This window comes from Nematolebias whitei, chromosome 9 (assembly GCF_014905685.2).
Source record: "Nematolebias whitei isolate Nwh7 chromosome 9, NemWhi1, whole genome shotgun sequence".
NCBI lineage: Eukaryota > Metazoa > Chordata > Actinopteri > Cyprinodontiformes > Rivulidae > Nematolebias > Nematolebias whitei.
Window position 1 is genome coordinate 2,222,229 of NC_056506.1, and position 24,194 is coordinate 2,246,422.

General features: G+C 44.3%; 1 protein-coding gene across 1 annotated transcript in view; it reads left to right on the plus strand.

Annotated features, from left to right (window-relative positions):
* Window positions 1–24,194, plus strand: part of LOC119414849 (MAGUK p55 subfamily member 7-like) — a 287,985-nt gene that overhangs the window by 223,863 nt on the left and 39,928 nt on the right. The window contains exon 11 of the mRNA XM_037681971.1: window positions 21,894–22,063. Coding sequence (XP_037537899.1) covers window positions 21,894–22,063 — 170 coding nt within the window. The remainder of the gene's footprint in view (window positions 1–21,893; window positions 22,064–24,194) is intronic.

Genomic DNA, 24,194 nt, shown 5'->3' on the forward strand with positions numbered 1-24,194 from the left:
CAGGGCCTGCCTGACCTCCAGTGGCAGCTCATTCCACAATTTAGGAGCCAGAGCTGAAAAGGCTCTGTCTCCTCTGGATTTATAAAAGGTTTTCGGGACTGCTAAAAGCATCTGGTCAGAGGATCTAAGAGCATGTGATGGTATGTAAAAGTGAAGCAGTTCAGACACATAAGAGGGACTAAGACCGTTCAAAGACTTAAAAACAAACAATAGAACTTTAAAATGAATTTGAAACTGGATAGGAAGCCAGTGAAGGGACATCAGAACTGGAGTGATGTGCTCACGCCTGCCTGTACCAGTCAAAAATTGTGCAGCAGCATTTTGTACCAGCTGTAACCATGAGAGCGAGGCCTGGCTAGCTCCTATCAACAGAGAGTTACAATAATCCAGGCGTGAAGTAATAAAAACGTGGATTACTGTCTCAGAGTCAGAGTCAGAGTCAGAGTTTCTTTATTGTCATTCGCACCTCATGTGGTACATGTGGTGGAGCGAAATTATGTACACAGGGTCCCAGTTACATCCAACAATAAAATGTATAAGAAAAACAGTAATAACATCTAAGAAATGAACTAAGAAAAACATCAACTAAATATACACTAAGCACTCATAACATAAAACATTGAACATCAGCACAAACATGAACATGAGTCTGTGAGCAGATGTGCACGCATGAACACATCAACATTGAAACAGATCAGCAGCAACATGAAACAGATCAGCAGCAACATGATATGGTTTTACACAGTGATAATTCTAGTTAGAGATTCATGAGTCTAACAGCCTCAGGGTAGAAGCTGTTCCTCAGTCTAGTGGTTCTACACTTAATGCTCCTTAACCTCCTTCCTGAGGGGAGTGGGGCAAAAAGTGTGTGTGCTGGGTGGGTGGGGTCCTTCATGATGCAGGTGGCCCTCTTCCTGCATCTGGAGGTGTAGATGTCTGTGATGGTGGGGAGACTGATTCCAACAGATTTCTGTGCAGCCTTCACCACTCTCTGCAAAGCTTTTCTTTCTGCAGCTGTGCAGCCTCCATGCCACACGTTGATGCTGGAGCACAGGATGCTCTCCACTGCACACCTGTAGAAGGAGGTGAGGACTGAGCTTCCCAGACCAGCTCGCCTCAGCCGTCTGAGGAAGTAGAGTCTCTGATGAGCTTTCTTGATCAGGCTGGTGGTGTTGTTGCTCCAGCTGAGGTTGTCATTCATGTGTACACCCAAGTACTTGTAGCTGGAGACCACTTCCACCGCAGATCCTCTTATGTTCAGGGGGGTGTAGGTGTTTTTGTTCCTTCTGAAGTCCACAATCATCTCCTTTGTCTTCTTCACATTGATGTGAAGGTTATTCTCTCTGCACCAGCTCTCCAGGTGTTCCACCTCTTGCCTGTAGCTGGACTCATCATTGTTTGTGATGCATCCCACCACCGCTGTATCATCTGCAAACTTTACAATGTGACAGCCTGGCTGGGTAGCTGCACAATCATATGTGAGCAGAGTAAACAGAAGGGGGCTCAACACACATCCCTGAGGAGAGCCAGTGCTGAGGGTTATGGTGGAGGAGGAGAGGTTGTGGATCCTCACTAACTGTGGTCTGTTTGTTAAAAAGTCTAGTACCCAGTTGCAGATGGAGGGGCTTAGTCCTAGTGTGGATAGTTTGTCCATCAGGGTTTGGGGGATCATGGTGTTGAAGGCGGATGTGAAGTCCACAAAGAGCATACGGACGTAAGAGTTTTTCTGCTCCAGGTGGTTGAGTGCAGTGTGGACCACAGAGGAGATTGCATCCTCTGTTGATCGGTTCTCACGGTATGCATACTGATGAGGGTCCTCGTTGATGTTGATGGTTGTTTTGATGTGAGTCATGACCAGCTTTTCGAAGCATTTAGCGACTATCGGGGTGAGGGCCACTGGCCGATAGTCATTCAGACCAGTCACTGTAGAGCTTTTTGGGACTGGGATGATGGTGGCAGTCTTCAGGCAGGTGGGAACCGTCTCCAGGGTAAGTGAGGTGTTAAAGATGTCTGCCAGCACCTCACAGAGCTGATCAGCACATTCCTTCAACACGTTTCCGGGGATGTTGTCTGGGCCAGTTGCTTTGTGTGGATTAATCCTCCTGAAGGTACTCCTTACTTCTGCTGAGGTCACGCTGAGATGCTCTTCATCCGGTGGCGAGGTGAGTCTGGTGCTGGGTGGTCTGTTCGGGTCTTCAAAGCGTGCATAGAACTTGTTGAGGGCATCAGGCAGAGATGGGTCTTTGGGGCATTGTTCACTCCTTCCTTTATAATCTGTTATGCACTTAATGCCCCTCCACATGCTCCGAGGGTCTTGTGAGATGAATTGACCCTCGATCCTCTTTGCATATGTGGCCTTGGCCCTCTTAATACCAGCAACCAGCTCTTTTCTTGTCCTACTCAGCTCCTCTGAGTTTCCAGACCTGAAGGCAGTGTTCCTGGCTTCCAGCAGAGTACGCACCTCTGCATTCAGCCAAGGTTTTCTGTTTGGGTAGCTTTTAACATTTCTGATAGTGGAGACTGTGTCAGTACATGTACTAATGTAACCCAGTACTGAGGATGTGTATTGGTCAAGATCAAGCGAACCTCCATTTTCAGCAGCTTCTCTGAAAACCTGCCAGTCTGTTCGATCAAAACAATCTCTCAGTATGGGGCCACTGTCCTGGCTCTAACATTTAACTTTCTTTTGTACCGGTCTGGAGCGTCTCAGCGGGGGCATGTAAGCAGGAGCCAGGAAGATTGAGATGTGGTCTGACAGTCCTAGGTGGGGGCGGGGTTCGGCTTTGTATGCATCTTTTACGTTCGTGTAAACACGGTCCAGCGTGCGGTCTCCACGTGTTGGAATCGTCACATGCTGATTAAAGCTTGGGAGACAGTCCTTTAGATTCACGTGGTTAAAGTCTCCGGCTACAACGTAAAGAGCCTCGGGGTGTTTGTTCTGCAGCGAGCTGAGGAATGAAGCATGAAGCTCCTACAGTGATTCATTAGCATTAGCGTCCGGAGGAATGTAAACAACTGTGATAAAAGTCACCGTGAACTCTCGGGGTAGATAATGTGGCCGACATTTCACTGTTATTTGCTCCAAAGCCTTCGAGCATGAGCTATTTACAACAGTACAGTTCGTGGAACAACTTTTACTCACGTAAATGCACACTCCGCCCCCCCGTGATTTCCCCGTTAGCTCGCTGCAGCGGTCCGCTCGAAAAAAAAGTCTGTCATCCAGCTGGAAGACTGAGTCCGGCGTTTCACTTGTAATCCACGTTTCCGTGAGGCAAAGCACTGCACACTTCTTCATCTCTTCTGAGGCGCCCGCTCTCAGACGAAGTAAATCCACCTTGTTGTCCAACGAGCGGACGTTCGACAGAAAGAGAGACGGCATGGGGAGTTTACCGGCTTTAGCATTAGCTCGTAGCCTCACCATAACCCCCACCCGGCATCCTCTCCTCTTAAGCCGGGAGCAGCGCTTCCTCTTCTGCCCGCTGGAACGCCTCTGCTGCAGCTTCCAGGTAGATGACTTTAAGATCTGCATTCTGCCGAGCGTAGCTTTGAGTTTGTTGCTGATTTCTGCTATATTTCGTGGCAAATCCGCTCCTATTCTCATCAGTTCGGTTCGGCTATAGTTCACATGCATAAATCGCGCGGAGTCAGGCACGGAGTCAATATCAAAACTTCTAAAAACTGGGATGGTACCGGGAGCCTGTGAAGCTGCAACTGCTCTGAGCGCGGCCATCTTGGGTCATCTTGGGTCTCTAAGTGGTGTCTAGAAAGGAGGGGCTTGATTTTTGACAGGCGCCTCAGCAACAAAAAAAAAAAGAGGACTTAACCACATTGTTGACATGGCAGTCAAGTTTCAGGCAGGGGTCCATTTTCACTCCTAAATTTGTCAAAATGGAGTTTTCATATGGGGCCAAAGAGGAAAAATCCAAGGTGGAGAAACTGCTAGGGCCACAGGATTTAAAGACCATAACCTCAGTCTTCTTTTCATTAAAATGGAGGAAATTAAGTGTCATCCATTCTCTAATGTCATCAAGACTGTCCAGGAGAGACTGAGTGGAGCCATTTTGTTTTAAAGGGAAATAGACTTGACAGTCATCTGCATATAAATGAAACTGAACATCATGCTTTCTGAAAATAGAACCCAGTGGAAGAAGGTAAAGAGAAAACAGGAGAGGACCAAGAATAGAGCCCTGGGGTACCCCCCAGGGGAGGGCAGCAGAAGCAGAGGTAAAATTATCTATCATCACACTGAAACTTCTATTAGAAACGTAAGACCTAAACCACTGCAGAGCTGAGCCAGTGATGCCCACCCACTGCTCCAGTCTGGAGATGAGAAGGTCATGGTCAACTGTGTCGAAAGCAGCTGTTAAATTTAAAAGCACAAGTAAAACACAGTTTCCAGAATCCAGTGCTAAAAATATGTCATTAAAAACCCTTAAAAGAGCAGATTCAGTGCTGTGGTACATTTTAAAACCAGACTGGAAGACCTCCAAATTGTTAAATTCATCCAAAAATGCCTTCAGCTGCATGTAAACAACTTTTTCCAAAATTTTGGATATAAAGGGAAACTTGGCGATTGGCCAAAAGTTTGACAAAGATGATGGATCAAGGCCAGGTTTTTTCAACAATGGCTGCACCACAGCATGTCTAAAATTGCTTGGTACCACACTAGACATCAAACTGCTGTTGATCACATTTAAGATAAAGGAGCCAACAGTAGAAAATACCTCCTTAAGAAAACATGGAGGAACAACATCAAGGGGGGAACCAGATGATTTCATACTGGTGACAATTTTCTCTAGATAGGAGAGGGAAATAGGCTCCAAATGATCAAAAACAGCAGGACAGGGGACCGGGATGGAAGGGTCAAGGGATGAAAAAGAGATACAAGCCCTAGTGTTAATAACCTTGTCCAAGAAGAAATTAAGAAACTTATCACAAAGTTCTCCAGATGCTTCAAGAGAGACCGGTTCATGTGCATTGAGGACAGTGTTGATCATATTATAAAGAACGTTGTGGTTGTGAGAGTTAGCAGCAATAATGCCAGAGAAATATTTTACTCTGGCTGTTTTCACAGCTCGTTGATATCAACGCCAACTCTCTCTCAGTATATCAAAATAGGAGTCTGTCCTTTCTCCACTTGCGTTAATTTCTCCTGCATTCCTGTCTAACGGCACGGGTATGGTCACTCAACCATAGGTCTGATCTTGGCTTTGATTGCCTGGTTTTAATCGGGGCCACATCATTCAATACAGTATTGCATAAAGTGACAAGAACCAGGTTTAGGGATCTGAACCAGATCACAGACAGCAGGAAGGTTTAAAAGAATTATTAATAAACTGCTTCTGGTGGAGGTCTTAGTCCTTGGGCCAGCACAATCTTCCCAGACAGATGAGGGAGCGATTCCTTGAAGGAGTTGGTTCTGGTCACGTAACCGGTGGTGAAGTTGAGCCGGCTTTGAGACTGAGCTGAGCAGTGAACAGCAAGGAGGGAAATCCAAATGGCAGGTTCAGAGAGACAGACTAGGTCAATACACGGGTGGTCAGAGATCCGAAGCCAAACTTGAGACAAGATCCAAAAGTCATGGTCGTTATAGAGGAAGCTGAGGTCATTTCCATAAGCAGAACAAATAATCCAAAACAGACAGGCAGAGAGCAAGGCGAGGAATCCGTGGAGCAGGCGTGAGGTCAAAACCAGGAAGACAAACGAGATTATGGCATGAATGCTGGACATTTACTCACTGAGGCTTTCAATAATCTGGCACTGAGTAGAGTGACTGTGGGGTTTAAGTAAAGGGATAAACAGGTGAGCCGCATGAGGGCTGATTGCAGTGACCCAGCAGAGTGGGTGTGGTTAAGTGAGCAGGCAGAGGTGCAGGTTGACAGGAGATGAGAATAACATGAACAGAAACTATGACCAGAAGGGCAGAAAATGTGACATAAAGAATCAAAATATAAGGAAAGCTCGTCAGTGCTGAGAGACACAGAGAGCTGTGACTCTAAACGATTAAATATAGTGGAGAAATGGGCAGCAGAGGACGAGTTAAAAACACGGCAGCATCGAGAAGGAGTACAGGACTTAACAGGTTTAGAAACAGGAATAAAAGCAAATAAAACAGGCATGTGGTCTGAAAACAATGTATCATCAATTTCCAAGTTAAAAATAGATAAACCATAAGATAAAACAAGGTCCAGGGTGTGTGTACGTTCATGGGTTGGGCCCTTCACTGACTGAGTGAGGCCAAAAGCATCCACTACATCTAAGAAATTCTTCACCAGAGGCTTTCCAATGCAACACACGTGAATATTAAAATCTCCAAGAATTAAAATTTGCTCATATTTAGACATAAAATCAACCAAGAAATCAGAAAAGTCCCATAAGAAGTCCTTATTATACTTGGGAGGCTGGTAGATGAGGGTACACAGAAGCGGAGGAACACAGCCCATTTCAAACATGCTCAGTTCAAAGGTAGAAAACGCTGTCGGGAGGGACAGCTGCTTACAGTCAAAACTTGATTTATAAATAATCGCCAAACCTCCTCCATGACCCAAGGACCTTGGGGTATTAAGCAACCTTTGGGTAATAGTTCTGAAAAAACACTGGACTCACCCGGAGAAATCCAAGTCTCAGTCACGCAGAGAAAGTCCAAACCCTGGGACGAATAAAAATCCTTCAGGATAAAAGTTTTGTTTGTAACAGGTCTTGCGTTTACCAGACCTATCCTGATGGGAACTGGGTCTGGCGAAGCAGAAGAAGGAGTAATCCATGCAAGGTGTCGCAAATTTCTGAGGTTGCCACCTTGCCATCGCAGATGTGGAGGAGTGAGATGTGGAGGAAAGAAGCGTTGATCCGAGTCAATTACATGTACCAGCCAGGAATCAACAAGGTCCAAGGAGCACCGAGAAGAATACATTCCAGGGACTGATCCAAGCTAGAAGAGGAAGATTCCCGGCGATTTTGCCAAACCAGTTCTCAGCTTCACCAAGAGCCCACCGCGTTTACCTCGACGCCGGTGACGCCTTCTCCAGCGAGGGGTGTGTGGTGCCAAACACAGGAAAGATGGAACTCCGGCCAACAGCAGGGGCAAACAATCGTGCTTTTCATGACAGTGATATAAAACTTTTGCAGTAGGCAGACGAAGCCCCAAAAGGGTTTTGCGATCATACACCAGTAGAGAGTTCACATCAGAAAAACAGCACAAAAACAACAATAAAAACAGAAAAACAAAGAGCGGTAGATGACTCGCCAAACACACTGGCGTCATCTTGCCACACCCCACTTGTGCATAATCAGTGACCACGTCTAGACACATTGATATTGTGGTTTAACATATGACTTAAGTGCGCCCCCTAGATTATTCCAAGAGTTATATCTCTTTGAAATATCAACCGATCTAGGGCAGATTTTTGGTACGTAATTAGTGAGCACTTCTACACACACTGGTATTGTTGTTTAACTTTTGACTACTGTGCGCCCCTACGTTATTCCAACAGTTTTATCTCAGTGAAATCATCCAATATGTACCAGATTTTATATACGTGATTAGTGACCACTTATAGACACAATGATATTGTTCTTTAACATCAGACTCAAACAAAACTTAAATCAGAGCCTTGGCTGAATGACGTCACGCGAGCCGTTAGGCGGCAGTGTCGCAAAGCTGAACGAAAGTGGAGGAAGGACAGGCTCCAGGTGTCTTTTCAAATGTTAAGGGAGAGTTGGCGTCACTATCAGAAAACCGTTAAAGCTGCCAAATGTAAATTATTTTCTGATTTAATTGTCTCCAACTCCCACAACCCCCGAGTTCTTTTCTCCACCCTGAACTCAGTTCTACACCTCAGTGAGCCTTCACCTCTGGAAGCCTCAACTGAGCTGTGTGAGAACTTCCTCCATTTCTTTTTAGAAAAAGTGGCAAACACCCGGGCACTCATTTCTCCACCAGCTCAGGATCTGTCCATCCCTTCTCAGTGTGTGGCTGTGTTTGACCACTTTGAGCCCATCTCTCTGTCCTCTCTGGAGCAGGTAATGTGCAACATGAAGCCATCTGGTTCCCCCTTTGATGTGGTCCCCCCTTGACTGCTAAAGGAAGTTTTTCCTACCCTGGGTCCTTTTATCCTCGCTATTCTGAATAGCAGTTTATCCTCAGGTGTGGTGCCAAAGACTTTTAAACATGCTGCTGTCCAGCCCCTCCTGAAAAAACCTAACCTTGACCCCTCAGTCATGTCCAACTTCCGGCCTGTCTCCAGACTCCCATTCACCTCTAAACTACTGGAAAAAATTGTGGAGTCTCAGTTGAAACAGTTTTTGGGGGATCACGCTATCCTTGAGTTATTCCAATCTGGCTTCAAATCTCTCCATAGCACTGAAACTGCTCTACTGAAGGTTTTTAATGACATTTTCATATCCACAGACGCAGGTGATTCTGTGCTGCTTGTCCTATTGGACCTTACATCTGCTTTTGACACCATCGACTACAATATCCTCATTTCTAGACTGGAGCAGTGGGTGGGCATCACAGGGTCAGCCCTTAAATGGTTTGGGTCCTACCTCTCTGACAGAACCTTCTGTGTCAATATCAAAGATTTTAGTTCGGCATCGACCGCACTCCAGTGGGGGGTACCGCAGGGGTCCATCCTCGGTCCCCTTCTCTTTTCTTTATACCTGCTGCCACTAGGTGCTATCTTCCGCAAACACGACATACCCTTTCATTTCTATGCCGATGATTGCCAAATTTACTCCCCCTGAGGCACAGAGGCACACGCTCTATTCAGCCTCTTCTTGACTGCCTGGCTGACATCCGGGACTGGATGGCTTTAAACTTCTTAAGCTTCAATGAGAAGAAGTCTGAAGTCATGCTGTTCCATCCCAGTGGCTCACTCATGAACCATGACATTGACCTTTTCTCTCTAGCCCCGCTAGAGAAACAAAAGGTGACTAATCTGGGGGTGATAATGGACCCGTCCTTAAAACTCAACAGTCACGTAAACATGATGGTCAAATCCTGTTTTTTTCAGCTGAGACGGCTGTCTAAGCTGAAGCCTATACTCTCCAAAAAGAACCTCGAGACAGTGATCCACGCCTTCATAACATCTAGGCTTGATTACTGCAATTCACTTCTGTTTGGAATCAGTCAGTCCTCCATTGCTCGTCTACAACTGGTCCAAAATGCTGCAGCCCGATTTTTAACTGGTACAGGCTATAGAGAGCACATCACGCCAGTTTTGGCCTCCCTGCACTGGCTACCCATTCACCTTCGGATCCATTTCAAAATTCTCATGTATGTTTTTAAATCACTGAACAGTTCCACCCCATCCTATCTCACTGATCTTCTGCAGCCATATGTCCCACCGCGCTCTCTGAGGTCAGCAGACCAGATGCTTCTCTCAGTCCCAGAAACCCATCGTAAGCTCAGAGGTGACAGGGCTTTCTCTGTTGCAGGTCCACGACTGTGGAATGAGTTGCCACTGAGTGTCCGGCAGGCTCCCACACTCTCAGTCTTTAAGTCTCGCTTGAAGACCCACTTCTATTCGCTTGCCTTTAACACGGTGTGATTTGTTTTGGTCTGGTCTGTTCTCTACTCTGTTGGCCATTTTAGTTAGCTTCTGCTGCTATTTGTATCTGTATTTCTATTTTATGTTTTCCTGTCTGCTGTGCATGTTTGGTTCTTTTGTACAGCACTTTGGTTGGCCTTGTTGCTGTTTTAAGTGCTATATAAATAAATTGGTATGGTATGGTATGGTAAGTGCGCTCCCTACATTATTCCAACAGTTATATCTTAATGATACATCATCCAATCTGAACCTGAGTTTTTGTGCTTCATCAGTGAGCACTTGTAGACATATTGGTATTGTTGATTCATGACATCACTTAGAGATTTGATGGTTTTCCAGAATCTGTTGGAGTCATTTAGATTTTTGTAGGTCTGAGACAAGAAATAGTTGCGTTTTGCTGCTTTGATGGCAGTTATGCATTTATTCTTCATCTGCCGAAAACTCAACCAATCAGTGTCTGAGCCAGATTTTCTCGCTGTGGCTCAAAGATGATCTCTCCTGTGTAGGAGGTCAGCTAGTTCAGGAGTATACCAGGGGCTGTCTCGTCCCTTTATTCTGAACTGGAGAAAAGGAACATGTTTGTTCACAAAAGAAATGTAACTATTATGAAAATATCCAAAAAAGTTCAATCTGGTCCTCTGGACATAAAAAAAAATAATAAAAAAATCTAGAAACGTTTCGTCTCTCATCCAAGAGACTTCCTCAGTCTGAGGTGCTGTTTTCAGCTCAGTCTCTTAAATAGCACCTTCTCAGAGTGGATTTTTTTGAATGTCCAGAGGACCAGATTGAACTTTTTTGGATTTTTCTACCTAGATTATTGAACATGCATCAGGATATTATGAAAATAGTTCCAAGCAGTGTTCACGTTGTCAGTTAATAGAATACGATGCCAGACAAAGTGGGATAGATCCCAGAGGAATGACTGTTCACAAAGACATTTCCGATCCCTTTTTTGAATTAATCTGGACTTAGAAGGTGGAAGTTTAGTATCTCTGAGAGCTGCTATTACACAATGATCACTCAAAATGTCAACAAATACCAGGGAATTTGTGAGGCATATTAGTTAGAAACAGGTCTAAGATGGAAGATTTTTCAGGACGGTTTTTGTTTGGTCTAGTGGGAGAGTCGATCAATTGGGTTAGATTGAGTTACAGGCAACATTCCTTGAATTTATCACAGAGGGTGGTTGACTTACCCCAGTCATTGTTGAAATGTCCTGCCAAAAAAATCTCTTTGAATTTTAAATTTCTAAGGAATTCCATCAGGGAAGACAGAGCCTCAGGTGTTGCTAAGGGGGGACAATAACAACCCATTACAGATAAGATCTGGCCTCCATTCAAAGTGATGTTTACAGCTAAGGCATCAAATTGGTTTGGAATTGTTTTAATTCAATTCAATTCAAAAATACTTTATTAATCCCAGAGGGAAATTAAATGTTGTTGTAACTCATCATCTTGGTTTCATTAATGAGTTGTTATAGATGCTGATGGCTGTGGGCAGGAAGGATCTCTTGTAGCGGTCTGTCCTACAACAGATTTGAAGAAGCCTTTGACTGAAGACACTTTGTTGTTGTATGACAGTCTGATGAAGAGGTTGCTGAGGGTTGTCTATAATGTTCTTCATTTTATGAAGAATCCTTCTTTGAACAACCATCTCCAAAGTTTCTAGAGGAGTCCCCAGAACTGAGCCAGCCTTCTTTATGAGCTTGTTGATCTTTTTTAAGTCACTTGCTCTGGTGCTGCTACCCCAGCAGATGAAGGCACAAGAGATAGCGCTCTCTACAACAGACTTATGGAAGATATGCAGCATCTTGCTGCAAACGTTGAAGGACTTCAGCTTCCTCAAGAAGTACAGTCTGCACTGAAAATCACTGTAAAATCACTGACAGCACTGTAAAATCACTGGAAATCAGACTGGATTGTGTTAAATGCACTGGAGAAATCAAAGAACATGCCTCTCACAGTGCTGTCTGCCTTTTCTAGATGACAGTGAATTTTCTGAAGCAGGTGTATGATGGTATCTTCAACTCCAAGTGCACGCCGATAAGCAAACTGCAGTGGGTATGATGTGTGCTTGTTTGTTTAGTCAGGTGGGCCAACAGAAGTCTCTCTAGGACCTTCATGATGTGGGATGTCAGGGCAACAGGTCAATAGTCATTGAGGGCTGATGGGTGAGTTTTCTTTGGCACTGGAACAAGGCAGGATGTTTTCCACAACACTGGAACCTTCTCCTGGGTCAGGCTAAGGTTGAAGAGGTGCTGCAGAACCCCACAGAGCTGCTCTGCACAGACCTTCAAGACTCTGGGACGGACACCATCTGGACCTGCAGCCTTATTCCAGTTCAGTCTCTCCAGCTGCTTTCTCACCTGACTTCTGGAGACGCAGAGGGGGAGGCAAAGGAGGTATCAGCATCTTCTGATTTGGTTGAAGACCAATATGTAGAAGAAGGGTCCATGACTGAGGTGGTAGATACAGTATTTGAGGTGTGACAGGACAGCCTTGGGTCAATGAAGGGTGGTATGTATGTTTGGGTGTGGGCAAGAGAGGAGGATGCTGAGCTTGTTCCTGAACTGAACCTATTGAAGAATGTGTTCAGTTCATTGGCTCTGTCCAGGCTTCCATCCTTCTGATATTCCTTCTTCTTGAAGCCTGTGATCTTTTTCATCCCTGCCCACACCTCTCTGATATTGTTCTGTTGGAGCTTGCTCTCCAGCTTCTTCTTGTACACCTCCTTTCTGTTTCTTATCTTGACTTTTAGTTGCTTCTGTGTGCTCCTCAATATTTCCCTGTCTCCCTCCCTGAAGGCTCTTTTTTCTGGTTTAGCAGTTCCTTCAAGTCAGTGGTGATCTAGGGTTTGTTATTGGGGAAGCATCTCACTGTTCTGGTGGGGATGGTGTTGTTTACACAGAAGTTTATATAGTCAGTCACACACTCAGTCATGGCATTAATGTCCTTTCCATTTGGCTGGCACAGTGCATCCCAGTCTGTAGCCTCAAAACAACCCCACAGGGCTTCTTCAGCTTCCGTTGACCATTTTCTCACTGTTCTCTTTATTGCAGGTTGTCTCTGAACAAGGGGTTTATATTTTGAGCAGAGAAACACAAGATTGTGATCTGATTTTCCAAGAGGGGGTCTTGCTTTAGCGATGTATGAATCCTTGACATTTGCATAAAACATGTCCAGCATTTTGTTTTCTCTGGTAGAGCAACTGACAAACTGTTGGAATGTCTGAAGTGTAGCAGAGAGAGAGGCATGATTCAAATCCCCAGATATTGCAACAAACGCACTAGGGTGTTGTGTCTGTAGCTTAGCAATCTCGGAGCTGATGACATCACACGCAGTCTTGGCAACAGCATTGGGTTGAATATAAACAGTTGCCAAAATAACACTGGTGAACTCTCTTGTCAAATAATATGGATGACAACTTAGTGCTAGCAGTTCAATATCTGGACTGCAGAGACGACACTTCACAGTAACATGTCCAGGATTACACCACCTGTTGTTCACAAGCACTGCCAACCCACCTCCTTTCCTTTTGCCACTCCTCTTTAAATCTCTATCTGCTCATATGGTCAGAAAGCCTGACAAGGAAACGCTAGAGTCAGGGATATGATCCTGTAGCCATGTCTCAGTGAAACACATAACACTGCATTCCCAATACTCTGGATGAGTCCTTGTTAGGGCTTGAAGTTCATCCAACTTGTTTCCCAGCGATCTCACATTGCCCATCATGATTGATGGAAGAGATTGTTTACACTTCATTCTTCTCTCTTTCTCCCTCTTCTTTGTTCCTGCACTGCATCCACAATGCCTCCTTTTCAACTCATTTGGGATTTGAGGCTGTAGTTGAGATATTAGTTGAGCTTTGGAGATGTTAATCAGCTGCTCCCGGTTGTAAAAAACAACCTTGTTGTTATGGTTACGCATCATAACTGTAGTGAACTAGGCCTCCGATCAAAACCTGCCTCTGAAGACCTTCATGGGACAGGAACTGTTATTTCATTGATTTGAATCCAGAAATACAAATTAGCTCATCCAGACACTGTCTAATTGTATCCTGAACTAATCAATTGAAAGAACACTGTCTTTTTATATTATCATTACTATTTTACAAGATCTTGATAATCAAAAGTGTGTTTAGTTCATACCATTTTTAAATGTTGAAGTGAACCACTCATTTTAAATCAACTGTGAAACAGTATTAATGATTTTTAATCCTCATTCAAATTAGAAATCAAGTTAAATGTCTATTTTACAAAGTAATTATGCATTTTTGATCTTCTGTCTGAAATGAGAAGGAGTGATGTCGATCAAAAGTCGGAGACAGTCCAAAACAAGTTGTTGGAACAAGCTGTCGTGTTTTTAAAGCTCTCAGACAGTAAACAAGAGAACTGGCACCTGCATTGTTTCTCACTTCGTCAAAACTTTCTTTGTCTGTTCCTAAACATTTCGGCTGTTTTCTCGACTTGTAAAAACCCTTTGACGTCACTAAAACCACACCCCTGTTGGTTCCTTCAACCAGTCAGGACTTACTAAAAGTGACCGAAAGCAGAACTCTTTAAAAGTCGACACTTCCTGGAACTTTTAGTTCCGTTGGTCTCTGTTAGTTCAGTTAGTTCTTCTGGTTCTGATGGAGTTCGGCTGGAGTTCCTCAGAGTTCTTCTGAAGTTCTTCTGAATCTCTTGGAGTACTGTGGAGTAGTTCTGGAGTTTTTCCACTGCTTAGTGGAACTTAGGACTCAGTTTTCCAGGCTGATGGAGTCATCCATCTCTGCAGGAGCCACGACGCCTCGCTGTGGCTCCACCCGGCGAATGCCCTATAAATGCTGAGGAAGTTTGTTCTGTGGAATGGATTATCTCACGACTTCTGCCGAGTCGCAGCCGCCCTGAGGAGACGCTGAAAGGTAGCGTGCCAGGGACCTCTTAACCGCAGCTGACCCATTCTCCGCAAAGGTAAAGAGTCGTCACTGGCTTCACTACAAGTGTACCACGGCGAGCTGCGTTTGAAAGGAGCGTGTTGTTCTGGTCTACAGACATACATCTTCCTCCACATTTTCTCTCCATTTAAACTCCTTCATTTCCCATCTTTAAACTTCTATCTTGCCAGTAATTAATCCAGATGCCTTCAGAAATGTCTGTTGCTTTTATTAAGTAAAACGTGCCAAGTTTTATTAATCAGGACCAGATCAGTCTAATCAAGTGTACAATGTTTTGATGTTAAATTTTGATTCTGTTAATAAATGACCACATTTATTTTGATGGGTCAAAGAAAATTAACATCTCATGTCACTGATTAAACCATTTACGCACAGTACCCTGTCACATATCTGTCAAGTAGGTCGAAAAAGAGAGAACCCGTTATTAAAATATGACTGTAGTGGAGCTCTGAAGCTAACCAAGCTAATCGAGCCTTTTAGCACGCTACATAACAAATGTCCAAAAGCAAAGATATTTCTGTAAAAATCCTTCCAGCTGCACAGCATCCAACACCAGAGGAAATAATCATCCAAAAAAGTGATTTATATCCAGAAAAAAGAGGAATTAAAGTTTTCAAAAGTAATATCTCTGAATGAAAGTAACAGAGCTACTCCAATATGCAGCCACCTTGAGCGGTGCAATTTTAGAACTTAACAGACACAAGACTAGAAACCAGAGAATTTCTGATGTAAATAGCGACTCCACTCCCCCCCACCACTTTTTTTTTTTGAGGATCACAGCGATAGATGTTAAATCCATTGATTGCCAGGTCGTTTTTCAGTACAAATTTGTTGAGCCAGGTTTCAGACATGAAGATAACATCTGCCCCAGAAGAACTGACCAGAATTTTCAAACCATCAAGTTTTCTCAGAAGGCTACGTGCGTTTACATGCAGAAAATCAAGTTCTGACATGTTCTTAAAGTCATTTGGTGTGCTGTAATTTGTGGGGGGTCCAGAGTTGGGCTGAATCCCTGAGAACAGTAACAAAATTATTATCAGAGATTTTCTTGAGTTTTACGTGACATGTAATTACAGGAGTTAGTAGTGTGACAATTAGCCCCCATAATCGAACCATGAGAAACATTAATGAAGACGCGATCATTCAGAACCCCAAAACAGTGAAAGTTGTAGTGATGGGCAAATCCAGGTGTATTAACAAGATTCAGTGACTCCAGATAATCTGAGAACTGAAAATAGTGACAATAATATGAATGGTGCAGAAAAGTCTCAGATCATAAAGCGTCAAAAATCAAATGGAAAAACAAATCCAACGAGGTGGCCCAACTGTAGTTTGAGTTGGGCTGAGGGGGGCTCCCCCTCCTGCGAAGATGGATGGATGCTTCCATGGGAAACAGAAGCTGGGTCCAGAATCAACAGGCAGAAACAGATAATTTGTAGCAAATAGCAGAGCGAGCTGTCAGAAAATCCTCCTGAAATGAAAGGTATGGTCCTAGCTCGTTTCAGGTCAACAGGGGCCAACAACGTGATCTGGAATAAAAATAATTATCATCCAGGTGAATTTGGATGGACGCCTGTAGCAACTCTGATGCAAACTCCGAACTTCACTCGAGCATCACGCAGCGCTGCTCCTCCGCTTCTCTGCATGTCACCTCTGCACCCCACAACATGAGATGCACCCCCAGTGAAAAACGATGAGGCTGACCAGAGAGGCTTTTTCTGGCAAGATGGCACCCATGTACATGGCTTGCAATCCACCTCTGCTGATGGTGTTTGGATTATTTTTGTTTTTTGCATTTCACATCTGTGACATCAACTCTCTGCTGGTGTATGACAGACAACAACTTTTGAATCTTCATTTTTCTGGCACTGAAGTCGCTTATTTGGACCATTATCAGCGTACCTCTGGACCCCCCACCCTGCTGGCGGACGTGTCAGCTTACCTTCGCTGCGCTCCTCACCTCCCTGCCCGGAGATATCGCTTCAGACGCCGGGGAAAAAGTGCTGGTCAGCTGGTGAAGCTGAAAGCTCTGCGTGCTGCATCTTCCTCTCCTATGTGCCCGGACCAGGTAACCAGTGGGAGTTGTCAGCTGGTGCGCAGCTCGGACCGACCTGGAGGGGCTGTTATTGAAAACCTGCGGCCATTAGCGCGCGCTACCTCCACCGCTGCTGGCTCCACTTTGGACAGTATCCAGATGTGTTTGGTCAACGCAAGATCTGTTACAAACAAAACTTTTATCCTCAGGGATTACTTTCAAGAGCACAATTTGGACTTTCTATGCATCGCAGAGACTTGGATGTCTCCGGGTGAGTCCAGTGCCTTGACGGAATTACTGCCACAGAACTGTCTGTGTTTTAACGCACCGCGGCCATCAGGCCGGCGCGGTGGTGGATTATTAACAATATTCAAATCAACTTTTGACTGTAAACAACTGCCCATCCTAGTTTCCCGTGCCAGCTTTGAGCTGAGCGTCTTTGAACTCGGACATTCACCTGCGATGTTATATGAACTCGTGTACCGCCCACCTCAATCTAAGGATTTCATAAATGCGTTTTCTGACTTCTTGGCTGAAATCACACCAAAATATGAGCATCTTTTCATTATTGGGGACTTTAATGTGCACGTGTGCTGTCCTGAGAAGCCCTTGGTTAAGGACTTTTTAGATTTATTGGACTCATTTAATTTAACTCAGCATGTAAACAGTCCCACCCAAGAGTGTGGACATACACTGGACCTTGTTTTAACTCATGATATGACTGTTAATAATCTTGTTATTCGTGATAATGTTTTTTCAGATCACATGCCAGTCCAGTTTGAGTTCACCCTCCCCCATATAACTCCTAAGTCGTGCATTCCTGCACGTAGGACTCGGACCATTAACCACTTCACTGCCGCACGTTTCACAGATGTTTGTAACTCTGAAATGATAATTCAGGCCCCAGTGTTTCTCACCACCACTGAGGAGCTGACATCCCAGTTCAACTCTGTCTGCTTAAAGACTATGGATCATGTCGCACCTGTTAAAACCAAAAAATCAAAAATCAAAGCAAAACCTTGGCTGAGTGATGTCCCCAAGGCCGTTAGTCAGCAATGTAGGAGGGCGGAGCGAAAATGGAGAAAAGACAGGCTGCAGGTCTCTTTCCAAATACTTAAAGAGAGTTGGAGCTGTTATCAGAAAATAGTAAAAGCTGCTAAATCCAAAGACTTTGCTGATATAATTACTTCAAACTCTCACAACCCACGTGTCCTCTTCTCCACCCTAAACTCTGTTCTCCACCTCACTGAACCATCACCCCTGAAAGCTCGACTGAGCTGTGCGACAACTTCTTACATTTCTTTTTGGAAAAAATTGCGACCACCAGGGCTCTCATTTCCCCTCCAACTCATGACCCATCCATCCCACCTCAGTCTGTAGCTCCTTTTGACTATTTTGAACCCATCACTCTGTCTTTTCTACAGCAGGTCATGTGCAACTTGAAACCTTCTGGCTCCCCCTTTGATGTGGTTCCCCCTCGACTACTAAAGGAGGTGTTTCCAACTCTAGGTCTGTCCATTCTTGCCATAGTAAACGGTAGTTTATCACCTGGCGTGGTGCCAAAATCCTTTATACATGCTGCTGTCCAGCCTCTCCTGAAAAAACCAAACCTTGACCCCTCAGTAGTTTCCAATTACCGGCCTGTCTCCAAACTCCCATTTGTTTCTAAAGTACTGGAGAAAATAGTCGAGTCCCAGTTGAAGTGCTTCCTGGAGGATCACGCCATCTTAGAGCTTTTCCAATCTGGCTTCAAACCTCTCCACAGCACTGAAACTGCCCTGCTGAAGGTCTTTAACGACATCTTCAGATTCACAGATACCAGTGATTCTGTGCTGCTTGTACTGTTGGACCTCACAGCCGCCTTTGACACCATCGACCATGAGATACTCATTGCTAGGTTGGAGCAGTGGGTGGGCGTCACAGGATCAGCCCTCAATTGGTTCAGATCTTACCTCACTGACAGATCCTTTTGTGTCTCCATCAAGGATTTTAGTTCCGCAGAGGCAGAGCTTAAATGGGGGGTTCCGCATGGGTCCATCCTGGGTCCCCTCCTATTCTCTTTATACCTGCTGCCGCTTGGTGCTATTTTCTGGAAACACAACATGCCCTTCCACTTTTATGCCGATGACTGTCAAATTTACTTCCCCCTAAGACACAATGGTACATGCTCTATTCAACCGCTGCTCAACTGCCTGGCTGACATCAGGGATTGGATGGCTTTAAACTTCTTAAGTTTCAATGAAAAGAAGTCTGAAGTCATGTTGTTCCCTCCCAACGACACGACCACAAACCACTGCATCGACCTTTCCGCTCTAACCCTGTCAGAAAAACAAAGAGTCACTAATCTGGGCGTGATAATGGACCCTTCCCTGAAACTTAACAATCATGTAAACACGATTGTTAAATCATGCTTCTTCCAACTGAGGCGGCTGTCTAAACTGAAGCCCATATTGTCCAAAAAGAACCCGGAGACAGTAATACTTGCATTCATTACATCTAGGCTTGATTACTGCAATTTGCTCCTGTTTGGTATCAGTCAGACCTCCATTGCACGACTACAACTGGTCCAGAATGCAGCAGCCAGATTTTTAACCAGTACAGGCAAAAGAGAGCACATTACACCAGTTTTGGCCTCACTGCACTGGTTACCGGTTCACTTTCGAATCCAGTTCAAAATACTCATGTATGTCTACAAATCACTGAACAGTGTCCCCCCCCCCCCCCCTCATCTCTCTGATTTGCTACAACTGTATGTCCCACCATGCTCCCTGAGGTCAGAGGACCAGTTGCTCCTCACAGTTCCAGGAACTCGTCTTAAGCGCAGAGGTGACAGGGCCTTCTCTGTAGCAGGACCAAGACTCTGGAACGAGTTACCTCTGCTTGTCAGACAGGCCCCCTCCCTCTCGGTTTTCAAGTCCCGTTTAAAAACTCACTACTATTCAATAGCTTTCAACACCAGATGATCTGTGTTTTGATCCTGTATGCTCCACACTGGTTTGCCGTCATTATCTGCATCGTTTTTTGTCTATATTCTGATTTACTTCATTTTGTATTTTGCTTTGTGTGTTACCTGTTGTTCTGTCTGTACAGCACTTTGGTTGGCCTTGTAGCTGTTTTAAGTGCTTTATAAATAAAGTGGTATGGTATGGTATAGGCTGATGCTGAAGTCGTCACTGGTCCGGTTCTGCTCCAGTCCGACTCCAGCGCTCCATAGCACGAGAGGCGAAGAGGCTGAAGTGGCTGAAGTTGTCTCTGGCCCGGTTCTGCTCTGGTCCAGTTCCAATAGTGCTACAAATCATCAGAGCAGCTCCTCCAGGTGAACACAGCGATTCCACGGAGGTGGACCGTCCTTCGTTAAAAGTAGCATGCTGCTCACTGAAGCTGAGACCGGCTCTGTTAAAGACGAAGTCCCCCACAGCCAACTCGGTTCGGTTCTGGTCCAGTTTGGGGGACACAGGTACACTTCCCCCACACCAATGAAGACACCACGAGGGCCAGTCCAGCAGAAAACCAACGAAATACCACCCAGCGATTCTTGTCAAAACCAGGTAGAACCACAAAGGTCCAGATGAGAAGTTCATTGGGGTCCAGAGAGAAAGAGAGAGAAAACACCGGACCTTCGTGTGACGACACCCCAGCTCGAGGGGTCACCTGGCCAGCAGGGTGCGCTCAGAGTGACTGGTGGGGTGAGACCGAAATAATTTTTTGGATGGTCCCGTCCAGCTCTTTGAGTCACTGAACACCGAATTTGGTTGGAAGGGGGACCAACTTTGGTCTGATTCGAAAAAACGGGTCAGTTTGATGATAAAAGACTGCAGAGAAGCTGGGGGAGCTGACGTCCATAAGCTTACCAGAACCGGAAGTTGTTATATATGTTAATATATATTAGCTATATTTATTTGCTCATCTAAAATACATCCTGATGCATGCTCAATAATCCAGGTAGAAAAATCCAGAAAAGTTCAATCTGGTCCTCTGGACATTCAAAAAACAAAAAACAAAACAAAGCAAAAAAAAAAATGTAGAAACGTTTCATCTCTCATTAGAAAGACTTCCTCAGTCTGAGGTGCTGTATTCAGCTCAGTCTCTTAAATAGCACCTTCTCAGAGTGGATCAACCAGTTTGCTGCTGACAACCAAAACCAGCTGCTCACATGGTCAAGAAGGACCATCAGCCTAACAATGGATCATTAGCACACTGATGGCTGTTTACTATTCACACGGGGTTGAGTGATACTAGCAATCACAGCATTGTAAGAGGGGGACAGTTGAACCCGGAGGCTCCACCCCTGTTTAATGATGGACGATTTCTTTTCACAAAGATGGCCTCCTTTACTCGTCTCTCAAACCATCGTTTCTCTCTGTCCAGGATGTGAACATTTTCATCCCTGAAAGAGTGACCGCTGGCCTGGAGATGAGTGTAGACCGCAGAGTCCTGGCCTGATGATGTTGGTCATTCCATATGTTGAGGGAGCATCAGAGAAACTGAGACATTTATTTTCTAAACATAACATCCCAGTGGCTTTTAAACCCCAAAATACATTACGGCAAAGACTGGTTCATCCCAAAGATCCAGTCCCCCGGCACAAACAGAGTAATATTGTGTATGCTGTTCAGTGTCAGGAGGGTGATCAGTCTTACATCGGGGAAACTAAACAGCCACTGGCCAAAAGGATGGCCCAGCACAGAAGATCAACATCATCAGGCCAGGACTCTGCGATCTACACTCATCTCCAGGCCAGCGGTCACTCTTTCAGGGATGAAGATGTTCACATCCTGGATAGAGAGGAACGATGGTTTGAGAGAGGAGTAAAGGAGGCCATCTTTGTGAAAAGAAATCGTCCATCATTAAACAGGGGTGGAGGTCTCCGGGTTCAACTGTCCCCCTCTTACAATGCTGTGATTGCTAGTATCACTCAGCCCCCTGTGAATAGTAAACAGCCATCAGGTGCTAATGATCCATTGTTAGGCTGATGGTCCTTCTTGACCATGTGATCAGCTGGTTTTGGTTGTCAGCAGCAAAACTGGTTGATCCACTCTAAGAAGGTGCTATTTAAGAGACTGAGCTGAATACAGCACCTCAGACTGAGGAAGTCTTTCAGATGAGAGATAAAACGTATCTATATTTTTTTGCGCTTTGTTTTTTTGAATGTCCAGAGGACCAGATTGAACTTTTTTGGATCTAAAATACAACTCCAAATGCTGCTGTTTGTGCTGGATGAAACTAGCATCACATTGTTTGCTAGAATGCTGTCAAGCTCAATACTCTATGTACTATATACTACATATTGTCTTTAAAATTATTATGTTTTTGGACAAATTTTTAAAGATAATAAAATTTTTGACTGCTTATAGCTTGATTTTTCTGTTTAACAGCAGGTTTAAGAAGGAGTTTCCGACTTGGCAGAAAAGGTAGCGTGGCTACGAAAGATGTTCGATTTCGGCGATGGAGTGCTGAGGCACTCAGTATGATCAATATCCCTACTTACACTGAGGTGATACCATATCAGAAAGAGTCCAAGGACAGACACCGCCTCGTTGTTCTGGTTGGTATGTATGCATAAATACAACAGTTGTCAACACAAAAAGATTCTTATATAGTGCAAAAGGCCATGTGTAATAGTACAGAAGAAACTGCTGTGGTACTACATGTGCAACAATTCATGTTCATAAGAAAAGTTTATTTGATAGTAAATATTGTGGCATTATGTAAAGAGTTGTATTGTTTTGCTTTCAAGTAGTTCAATACCCTATGTACTACATTTGACAACTACATAGTCACTGTTTTTATGCCTGTACTAAAATAACAAGCAGTATGTCGATGCCCCGCTTCGCTGAGGGATTTTAAATAGTGACTGTAATTTTGGAAATGAGTGTTTTTCTGGATAGGAATTGAACAGGCAATGCAAGTAAACCTTAATGTTTTGGTTGCAAGATAGTCAAGTGGGTATGAGTTACAATGTGGAGAAGAACAGAGGAAGGTTTTGTTTTTCTTTTCTGAGACAGAGCAGAGTGACAGATCCTGGAGCGTGGAGCGAGACATTTTAGCCACCACCAGAAGTAATTGAGGAGCCAGGGGGTGGTCAATGGTGGCCTTGGCCACCATAGAATAATCTTTGGCCACCCAAGTTATTTGATGAAACTATACTTTGAGGTAACATAAACACTAGAAAGCATATCCTGATGCACGCTCAATAATGCAAGTGGAAAAATCTAACAAAGTCAAGTCAGGTTCACTGGACAGACTTAAAAAAAAAAACATAAAAAAACTTGTTGAAACCTTTAGTCTTTACTCCAAAAGACTTTGACGAAACCTTTCAACAATTTTTTTTTTAATCTGTCCAGAGGACCTGACTTAACTTTGATAGACTAGAAAGCATAGTTTCCACAAATGATAGGGGTGGCCAGTTTACATATATATGGAGGAAGCCATCTTGAATTTTGACTTGGCAACCCAAGTTTTGTCACTGACCTTTCTTACACCTAGATATAGCCATGCAAAAAATTGAAGTCACTTCACCTCACTTATTAAGTCACCTCACTTATTTTTCAATTTACTGTATCATGCTCATGTGGAGGACCAGTGACAGGGGGCTTAAGAACAAGTGGCACCCCTCCACTTAAAATGTGTGATCCTCTTCTGTTAAATATTTTGTTTTGTTTTGTAATTAAAACCCACTATGTATTTCAGTATTTAAGTTAAGCTGCAAATTTATAGTGAAAACTAATATTTTGGCTGAGGGGGAATTGAGTTGGGTTGTAATTAGTCCAAACAGGCACTAGGAGCAGCCCTGGTCTTAAGGTTGTTTTCACACCAGATAGTCCGGTAGACTCGGTTTGGTTCGGGACCAATATTCATAACATTTTGTTACATTTGAGCTGGTGAGTTTGCATTCACACTGCACTGTGCAGTCGAGCCAACCTGTTGAACCAACCTATTCCCCTGCTCACCTGTGGGGGCGCTGCACCAAGAACTACTGAAATAAACAACACAAAAACCTCTGAAGACACGTCTTCTTCTTCTTCTGGAAATAAAAACAAAAACGGAGTGGCATCAAGTTTTAGCAGTTTTAGGAGTTATATTTTGTCATTTTTCAAAAATGGACTGAGCTTGAGCAGAAGATGAGACAGAAGACCATGGAGAATATTGTTTTTCACACAAGGCAGCTGACGGCTCCATATGAGGTAAGAGAAATGCGTGTTTGTTTGTCCTGCGCTGTACTCCACTTCATGATTGTGGAGCGGGGCCCGGTCTGTTTACATTCACACTGTACTGGAACCACGATGGAGTTCTCTTCTACCGGACCGAGACCTAGGTTTTAGCCCGTGCCAGAGTTTGCCTTTTTGTTCCGTGACAGAGTTCGATGGCGCATTCACACCTCCCCAAATGAACCGTACTTTCTAGGAAAACAAGCTAGAGTTCGATTAAACGGACTAAACAGGGCTAGTGTGAATGCACCCTAAGTATCAGTGTTGGGAACGTACAGAACGTTCTAGAATTGCGCCGCTCAAGGTGGCTGCATGTTGGAGCAGCTCTGTTACTTTCATTCTGAGATTTTGCTTTTGGAAACTTTAATTCCTGGTTTTCTGGATGTAAATCATATTTTTGGATAATTGTTTCCTCTGGTATCAGATGCTGTGCAGCTGGAAGGATTTTTACTGAGACTTTTTTTGGTT